Source organism: Colossoma macropomum, unplaced genomic scaffold (assembly GCF_904425465.1).
Source record: "Colossoma macropomum unplaced genomic scaffold, Colossoma_macropomum, whole genome shotgun sequence".
In the NCBI taxonomy this organism is placed as follows: domain Eukaryota; kingdom Metazoa; phylum Chordata; class Actinopteri; order Characiformes; family Serrasalmidae; genus Colossoma; species Colossoma macropomum.
This window is the reverse complement of record NW_023494795.1, coordinates 42,919,298-42,928,992: the sequence shown is the minus strand read 5'-3', so window position 1 is coordinate 42,928,992 and position 9,695 is coordinate 42,919,298. Positions and strand designations below refer to the sequence as shown.

The 9,695-nt window shown below is 38.9% G+C and overlaps 2 protein-coding genes across 2 annotated transcripts; both read right to left on the bottom strand.

Annotated features, from left to right (window-relative positions):
• Positions 1-943: 943 nt before the first annotated feature.
• Positions 944-1,975, bottom strand: LOC118816304 (trace amine-associated receptor 1-like). The gene has a single exon (XM_036582829.1). The coding sequence runs from the start codon at positions 1,973-1,975 to the stop codon at positions 944-946; it is 1,032 nt and encodes a 343-aa protein (XP_036438722.1).
• A 6,249-nt stretch (positions 1,976-8,224) lies between these two features.
• Positions 8,225-9,250, bottom strand: LOC118815161 (trace amine-associated receptor 1-like). Its single transcript, XM_036581084.1, has one exon. The coding sequence runs from the start codon at positions 9,248-9,250 to the stop codon at positions 8,225-8,227; it is 1,026 nt and encodes a 341-aa protein (XP_036436977.1).
• Between the last annotated feature and the right edge of the window lie 445 nt (positions 9,251-9,695).

The window sequence follows — 9,695 nt, the reverse complement described above, 5'->3', positions numbered from 1 at the left end:
GTCTTTCTAATTTACTGTCACATTGTTTCACATAATCACCTTAATGCTGATGGTATTCAGTTCTACATGTCAGCTAAGCCAGACGCAGTTATACAGTTACACATAATGGAAGACTTTATCAAAGTCTGGTTTACCAGGAATTTTCTCATGCTAAATTCAGATACAACATAAAGCTTGTTCAAACCATTTTTGTTAGTTGTGGCAGTCTAACTGAAAGCTGCTAGAATCACTTACTGCTCAGTTTTTTTGCAAAATCATTTTCTGATATAGCTCCTAAATGTCTAAAAACATTAGGAATGCATGCTTGATATGTGTTTTTAAAATTCACACTACAGCATATTTGTTTAATGTAGTTGGACCTAATTTTCTTTTAATGTTTGCAGTGCTGTTATTTTATGTAGGCCACAGTATTTTTTCTTTACAGTTTTTAAATTCTGTTTCTTTTTTAAAGCTCACTGAGATTTTGTAAGTAGAATGAGAATTGTGATATATGTAATATATATTTTAATATGCTACACAGTGACAGTCATATGTAGAAGTTTGGTTCAAATGTTTTGTTGATTTTCTAAGTAAAGAAAGTACTCTTTTCCCTTTACAGGGAACATACTTCTGCACAATGTAATGCAAAATAACATTTTCATTCATTAGCTGCATGTGAGGCAGTAGACGTATTGGGTTTGTATGACAGACAGATTCATTTAATACATTCTTGCTGTAGATTCGATTCTGAAATGTGATACTGTAAAACAGAACTATACAGCTTCAGCCTCATAGTCCTGCATGTTTTTATGCAAACACTAAGCTATTAATCAAGACCTTAAACTAAAACTGGAGTGATAAAGCAGGAAAATTTAGATGCCAGGTATTATAACAATCACATAAATGCACAAAACACTGTATAATATTGTATTGTTTTTTGTGTATAGTGCTTTATTTCATTGTGCTACTCTGAACACAGCTGTATTCTAGAAGAGTTTTTCCTAAATATTTCACCTAATAAAATTACTTTTAGTGCTTTTCTAAACCACTTGTAGACTAATGCATATATAATAGGATTGCAAGCTGAATTTGACATAGCAACCCAACAAAGCAAATCAAACAGTAGCGGTGACCCACTAACACCAAACAGTGTCACAATGAGATTGTAGATAGAAAATGGTGCCCAAAATGATAGAAACCCTCCTGTGACTATAGCTAATGTTTTAGTTGCTTTTCTCTCTGCCTTACTAATGGTGGGTTGCGCTTTGGATTTATTTGCTTGAGAGACAGTACTGAGGACTAATCGTGATTGCCTCCGTGCAACAAGATATATTTTCAGATAAATACTGAGCATGACAACAGTAGGTATGTACAACAAGGTCACTGTAAGTGCTAAACTTGTCATCTGTCCTATAACCACCACACAGGCTCCCTTACATAACAGATCAGTGTAAGCGTCTATGCCTTTGTCATTTAGCTGTGGATACATAATTCCCTCAGCAACAGCAAGGCCCCAACAGACAGCCATCATACATAAAGTAGTAAGAGGAGTCATTTTACTGTGGTACTGCAGGGGGTGACAGATTGCATAATATCGCTCAACAGAGATAAAAACAAGATTTAAAATAGATCCAGTGCACAATGTAATGACAACACTGCTGTGTATTTTACAGAATAAACTCCCAAAATACCAGCAATTCTCCACAGAACGTATCATGTTAAAAGGCATCACAGCAACTCCTACAAGCATGTCAGCTACAGCCAGACAAAGAGTGAGGTAGTTAGTTGGTGTGTGCAGCTGCTTGAAATGAGTTATGGCTATGATCACCAGAAGATTTCCAAATAATGTAAGAAGTACAATGACACATATTACAAAATATATTATAACTCGTACAGTCAGTGGATAGACAAACTTCTGACAGGAGTTAGGATGATGTTCATAACAAAGAGAAATGTTTCTTAGGCTCCCATTTTGACCTATGCTCATGTCCATCATGCTTCTTGTCCTTTTTCTTTATCTATAAAGAAATATGCCTTTAAGAAGTATTTTAGGAGTGCTTTCCATGAATTAATTTTAGAAAGCAGTAATTAAACTTTTTAGTTTAATTACTAAAAGGATTCATTTCAAATCGCACGAAAGAATAAAATGAGAATTCTACAGGTATTTCCTAATTGTTTTTGAGAAACATCAAAAACATTAAAAAGCTCATTATGCACAATTATTTATGTAACGCTGCTATAATTGAGAATAGATTAAAACCAAGCACAATATTATTACAGTATTATTTTTTTTCTTTTGTGTTTAATGATTTCAATATCTAGCCTTACCAATGCTTGTGTACAGGGGGGGCAAAGCCAGCTCTGACAAAGGAGCAACTTTCATTTATAGGCTGATAGACCTGTATCAGGAACGCCCTTCTGCTAAATCACTCCTATTTCCTGATCCCTTGATAGTCTATGTGGTAGTTACCAAATACAAATCAAACTAAGTTGATACATACAGAATATAAGCTGTTAAACTGATATTATTACATAAGAACTTTCAAACTCTCAATACTGCACTCTGGAAATATAACTAAGCCAAGAAAATAGGAAAGAAGAAAGGAATTGTATATAAATGAAACATGTATGTGCATTGCGACATTATTACACCAGAAACAGCAAGTCGACTTTCAGTGAATAGTTAATAGTTAACCAATTTTGATCACTCACTGTGCTTTTTGTGAAATAATGTTAAATAAAACACTGAAAAGGGCACAATTGGGGCCTCCTGGTGGCTCAGGGGCCCTAAGTGACTGTTATTCCACTTATAGCAAGAAACAGCCTCCCTAAACCTAATAACTGGTTGTGCCATCCTTGGCAGTAACAACTGCAATCAAAGATTTGCAATAACATGTGATGATTCTTTTACATCACTATGGCAAACTCATGGGTGATACGGCAGAGAAGACAGAGAGAGAGAGGCAGCTTGGTGAGGACAGACTGAGAGGATAGTGGTCAAGCCTGCATGACTAGGCTTAACAGAAAGGCTCAGCTGGAGGATGGCAGCTGGCTGCAAGAACCTGTCATTAAGGATGCCTGGACAGTGGCCAGCATGGACACCTCGTTGGCGAATGGGCACAAGGACCTGTAGGCCTGGTGGCGTCTGCTGCAGCCTTCCAGAAACGTTTTGTTTAGGCACTGGCGGCATGTTTAGTCAAGGTCAAGGGTTGGAGCTCCAACAAACAGAAGTAGCAGTCTTGCTGGTGTCTGTGGTGCAGTGTGTGGCAGAAAAAGCTGGGAGTGGTCGGAGGGAGGGCCGCTGCCCATAGTAGCATGAGGAGGGACGCTGTGAGTTGCAAGATCTGCCACCCTGGGAAACAAGACACAGCCCCAAGGGAGGGCTGGCTATGCATGTGGCTGTGAGCACATGTCCACATGTCCACTTGTTTACACGTGTTTACATGGACAGTGGACATTCTATAACTCAGAGAGCCTTTGGGGGAGGGTGGCAGCGTGCCCCTGTGTGCCCAAGGACTCTGCTTGAACTTTGCTTGGATTTTTCAAGTCACCAGGAAAGCTCCTGGCAAGGGGGGAGTTAGGTACCATCCTGCTACTGGCTACAATAAGAAACACTTTACAGTTGTAAATAGTTGTTGCTGTGGACGTTAAGATTACAATGCACAGTTATTTGTGCACTGTAAGTGCCATTCTGTTCTGAGTGGGGGCAGCAGTGCAGTGTTTACACTTACCATCAGGGTGAGCTGTGTAACTCTTGGTGACCTACCTGCAATCACTGAGCGTGAATAGAAGAGGTAGCAACAGCAGCTACACAGGAAGAGAAAAAAAAAGCTTGGCCACTAACTGTACTCAGAGCTCAAATAACAGAATAAGTGCAACCAGGCGGACAAGCAAAGACTGGAATGTTGGCAGCAGTATAGCTATTAAATGTTCAATGGCAAGAGATAGGACAAGCATTGCCTTGACACAAAGGCCAGGACTGAAACACTGCAGAAAGGATAAATGATTTAATTCAGGGAAACATCTGATCCTGAAACTACGTTTCTCTTGGTCTTCTATCAAAGATGGCTTTTCAATCAGAAGCTCCGGAGGTGCCTTCTGACCTATTACAAACTGAGTAAGTTTATGGCATGACTTCCAGTGCCCAGTAGCTACTAGCCTAGCCTCAATATCAGCTGCACAGGTTGCATACCAGTAGCCATTTTGAAGTGCAGAAATAATTAACATTTTCTCTCTTTCTCTTTAGACTTACCAAAGGGTTGTGTTCTGTCTCCTCTCTTGTACATCATTTCCACAAATGATAGTAAGACTCAGTATCAAAGGAGTATACTTAAATTTACAATTTATACGATAATTGTTAGGGTGTTATAGGTTGAGGAGCCTTGACATGGGCCTGTGGTGGAGTACTACAAATCTGAAAGCAAGCATCACTAAAAGTCATGGAACACATGACATGGTAATCAGCTTTCCCTGACTGAAAAAAAAATGTTTTAAAAAGTAAATAACCTGGTGGCCATAAAATGTTGAGTTTGCTGAATAACAAAAGAATGTAAAACATATTACAGAGTATTGTACTATTAACTTACTCTAGAAGTCCAATAAACTAAACTTTTTCAAGCAACAAGCCTAATTACTCTTCCTTGCTGTATTATTTTTTACTGTATAAAGCCTCCAACATCTACATTCATTAAAGGCATGGACATTAACTTTGTTGACCATATTGTAAAGGTGGAAATCACTTTCACTGGTTTTGTTCAAAATGATTTAAATTATATATTTATCCAACATCACCTGGAAAGCAAGGTCCATTTTTAGCCATCAAGGTCATCCATTCAGTTTTGAATTTCAGCTTTTTCTTTCTGCTTACAGACTCCCAGTGGGAAAAAACAAGAGACAAAATAACTATCCAAATATGTAAGACTCTCTTTTTTGTAAAACATTATAATAAACAATTACTTGAAATAAGTGCTTTTATTATTTTTTTTAACTTAAATAGATTATTTTGGCTTACAGTAAATTCTGTTGTGCTCTTCCTTTTTCTGTAAAAAAACAAAACAAAAAAAAACTTTATATAAGTAATGTAACAGAGATTTACCTGAATCATTCATGACAATAATGAAAGAAAACATTTATGCTCTTAATGGCAGTGTGAAAAATCTATATTCTAAATGATATATTTTTCAGATTAATTCAAAATCATAAATGGTTTAACACACAACAGTACTTTGTAACCATGCTATAATTTAGAACAGATTAAAACAAATCATAATGCCTTGTTTCCAGCTTTACTTCTGCCTGCATAGATGGATGGGGAAAGGCAGCACTGACATATGAGCAGCTTTTATTTGTAAGCATAACCATGAATTAAAATTTGTTGATTTGTTGTTGAAAAATTGACCACCTTTTTGTCTGATATTAGGTGGAAGTCAGGCTATGATCATTACAGAGAAACATAACAAAAAAAAATAAGGGAATGCAAAAGAGTCACTCTGTTACACTGCCTCCTTAAAAAAGGAGGTGAATGGTCTCTCCCGGAAGGGGTGGCTGAAGTGAGGAGCAGGAGCTAGGCAAACCAGAAATCAGTTGGTCCTGGCCTGCAGTTTGTTTTAGTCTCCTGGAGGCAGAGAAAGACAGAGATGAGGCCAGGAGGAAGAAGAATACTGGCCATTGGTTCTCTTGGGAAGTGCTAAGCATCGCTCACCAGACTGAGCCTTAAGTGGCTCCTTTATGGCGACAGCTCTGTGTGATTGAGTGGTTGCAACAGAAGCGATCAGTGGGAGCCAGGCATGTAGGATTCCAGGCCCCACCCCCGGGCCATGCCGTTGCCGGCTGTCCACAACAGGAGGTGATGAGGCACCTCAGTACCTCAGAGAGCTGCCTTTGGCCGAGATGGCTTGACAAAACAGGCCCGGTGGGTGTATCAAGGCAGACATCAGCTACACACCCCCCAGCTTAGAAACTGTCCCATCTGGAGGAAGTCAAATCCCAGCAGACAGGCAGACAAGAGAGGGCTTCTGCGTTGCCATTCAGCACCCCCTCTCTATTCCGCACCTAAAAGGAGAAGTTCTGCAGCGTCAAAAACCAACACATGACTCACTGTTTGAGTCCTCAGCTTTACTCAACCACTGTAACGGGGCATGATCAGTAATTAAAGGGCCTACCAGTGAGATAATACTGAAGCTCATCAGTGACCCACGGCCAAGCATTGCATTTCAGGACAGCATAGCGTTGTGCTGCAGGGGGTAATTTTATGGCTAGTTTACAACAAGAGCCGTTCCTCAGCATCAAAATCCTGGGCCAGGACCGCTCTGAGACCTTGTGCTGATGTTCCTTTGTCCTGACTGTAAAGGTTTGATTAAAATCTGGATTCCATAGCATGGACTCAGCGGTGAGGTGTTGTTTTAGGAAAATGAAGGCAGTTTCAGCCACTGTACTTCACTCCACTGAGCCCATTTTGGTGAGGTCTGAGAGGGGGGGACCACAAAGGAGATGTTAGGGACAAACTGCTTGTAATACCTAACCAACCCCAAAAAGGTCCTACGCCAGGGGTAGTTGAGGATCGCTGCCATTTTTTTCCCCTTATCGATACAGTACCCCAGGTAATGTGCCTCTATAAGTGTTAGGTTGCACTTCTTGGGCTTGACCGTGAGTCCAGCCTCGCAGAGGCTGCTCAGTGCCCTTCGCAAGTGTATCACATGCCCCGCCCAGGTTTCTGAGTGGCCAATGATGGCATCAAAGTTGACAGCTGTGGACGTTTGATGCAGCAATAGGACAACATCCATGAAGTGCTGGAAGGTGGTGGGGTTCCATGTAGGCCAAATGAGAAGACCAAGTAATGCCAGTGGCCAGTGGGGGTGGAGAAGGCTGCTTTTGGACAGGCGGCAGAATCTTCCATTAAAAACAATGGAATATTGAGTTTGTCAGCTTGTGTTTCTTGCCAACACGCAAATGCAGCACAAGTATTTGCTTTGCTGTCATATATGATTAGTCTTTCTAATGTACTGTCACATTGTGTCTCATAATGCTATTCAGTTAAACATGCCAGCTAAGCCAGACTCAGGTATACAGTTACACATAATGGAGGACTTGGTTAAAATGTGGTTTACCAGGAATTTTCTCATGCAAAATTCAGATACAACAGATGTGTTGCTGTTGTGCACTCAGTCTGTTTGAAATAAGATTGCTAATTTTATTACTGTGCAACCGAAAGAATGCAGCAGTCTTTAGTCTACACTGGCTTCATGTAAAGTCCTGCACTCTCTACAGTCGTTGATATAAGCCCTAAATAACCGAGATCCAGTATATCTTGCTGATGTGCTGAAATTGTTCTAACCAATTTTGTTAGTTGTGGCAGTCTACCTGAAAGCTGCTAGAATCACTTGCACAGTTTTTTGTAAAATCATTTTCTAATATAGCTCCTAAATGTCCACAGAATATTAGGAAAGCCTACTTCATATATGTTTTAAAATCCACACTACAGCATATTTGTTAATGTAGTTGGGCCTAAATTTCATTTACTGTTTGCAGTGCTGTTATTTCATGTAGGCCAAAGTATTTTTTCTTTGCAGTTTTTAAATTCTCTTTCTCTCTGAGATTTTGTAAGTAGAATTAGAATTGTGAAATATATATATCATTATTATTAACATGCTACACAGAGACAGTCATATACAGAGGTTCCACACTCAAATGACACTTTGTTGATTTTTTAAGTAAAAAAGTACTCTCTTCCCTTTGCAGGGAACATACTTCTGCACAATGAAATGCAAAATAACATTATCATGCATTAGCTACATTCTAAAAAAAAAACATAAAATGCTACCTGGAATTTAAGTTTATACTGAGCATGTATTAACTTTACTCTTCACAACATCAACAAAACCAGGGATTATTAAAGTTTTGCATGTGACTGTACAAGTATTGAGTTTGTATTACAGAGATTCATTTAATACATTCACGAATACAGCTTCGATTCTGAAAGGTGATACTGTAAAGCAGAGTGATCCAGCTCCAGCTCCATAATCATGTATGTTTTCATCTACACCCTTAGCTATTCATCAAAGCCTTAAGCTTAAACTCCTGAAATACAGCAGGAAGATCAGGAAGGACTGATATCAGCTATTAAAACAATCACATAAATGCACAAAACACTGTATAATATTTTATTGTTATAAATGTTGTTATTATTGTTATTATTGTTAAATGTTATTATTGTTATTATTGTTATATAGTGCTTTATTTCATTGTGCTACTCTGAACACAGCTGTATTCTGGAAGAGTTTTTCCTAAATATTTGACCTAATAAAATTACTTTCAGTGCTTTTCTAAACCACTTGTAGACGAATGCATATATGATAGGATTACAAGCTGAATTTGACAAAGCAACCCAACAAAGCAAATCAAACAGTTGTGGTGGACCACTAACACCAAACAGTGTCACAATGAGATTATAGATAGAAAATGGTGCCCAAAATGACAGAAAGCCTCCTGTGACAATGGCAATTGTTTTAGTTGCTTTACTATCCGTCTTATTAATGGTGGGTTGCCTGGATTTATTTGCATGAGAGAGAGCATTGCGGACTAAGCGTGATTGCCTCCGTGCAACAAGATATATTTTCACATATATGCTGAGCATGATAATGGTAGGTATGTACAATAAGGTCACAGTAATTATTAAACTTGTCATGAATCCTATAACCACCACACAGGCTCCCTTACATAACAGATCACTGTAAGCTTCTGTGCCTGAGTCACTTAACTGTGGATATATAATTCCATCAGCAATAGCAAGACCCCAACAGACGGCAATCATACATAAAGTAGTAAGAGGAGTCATTTTACTGTGGTACTGCAGGGGGTGACAGATTGCATAATATCGCTCAACAGAGATGAATACAAGATTTAACAAAGATGCAATGCACAATATAATGGCAAAGCTGCTGTGTATTTTGCAGAATAAAGTCCCAAAATACCAGCAAGTCTCCACTGAGCGTATCATGCTGGCAGGCATTACAATCACTCCCACAAGCAGGTCAAGTACAGCCAGAGAGAGAGTGAGGTAGTTAGTTGGGGTGTGCAGCTGCTTGAAATGAGTTATGGCTATGATCACCAGAAGATTTCCAAACAATGTAAGAAGTATAATGACACTAAGGGCAAAATATATAATAACTCGCACGGCCTGTGGATAGATGAACTTCTGACAGGAGTTAGGATGATGTTCATAACAAAGAGAAATGTTTCTTAGGCTCCCATTTTGAATTATGCTCATGTCCATTATGCTTCTTGTCCTTTATCTGTAAAGAAGTATGCCTTTAAGAAGTGCTTTTTTATAAAATCTGTGAATAATTTAACATTCCTGAAAAGGATCCACGTCAAATAGCATGAAAGAATAAAATGATCATTCCAGAGGTATTTCCCAATTGTTTCTGAGACACGTTATAAATAGTAAAAAGCTTATCATGCTCGGATAGTATATGAACACTATGTAACCCTGCTATGATTAGGAATAGATTAAAAACAAGCACAATATTACAGTAGTTTATCTTTTTTTCCATCTATGTTTAATGACTTCAGTATCCAGCCTTACCAATGCTTGTAGGGGGGGGGCAAAGCCGGCTCTGACAAAGGAGCAACTTTCATTTATAGGCTGACAGACCTGCATCAGGAACGCCCTTCTGCTAAATCACTCCTATTTCCTGATCCCTTGATAGTCTATGTGG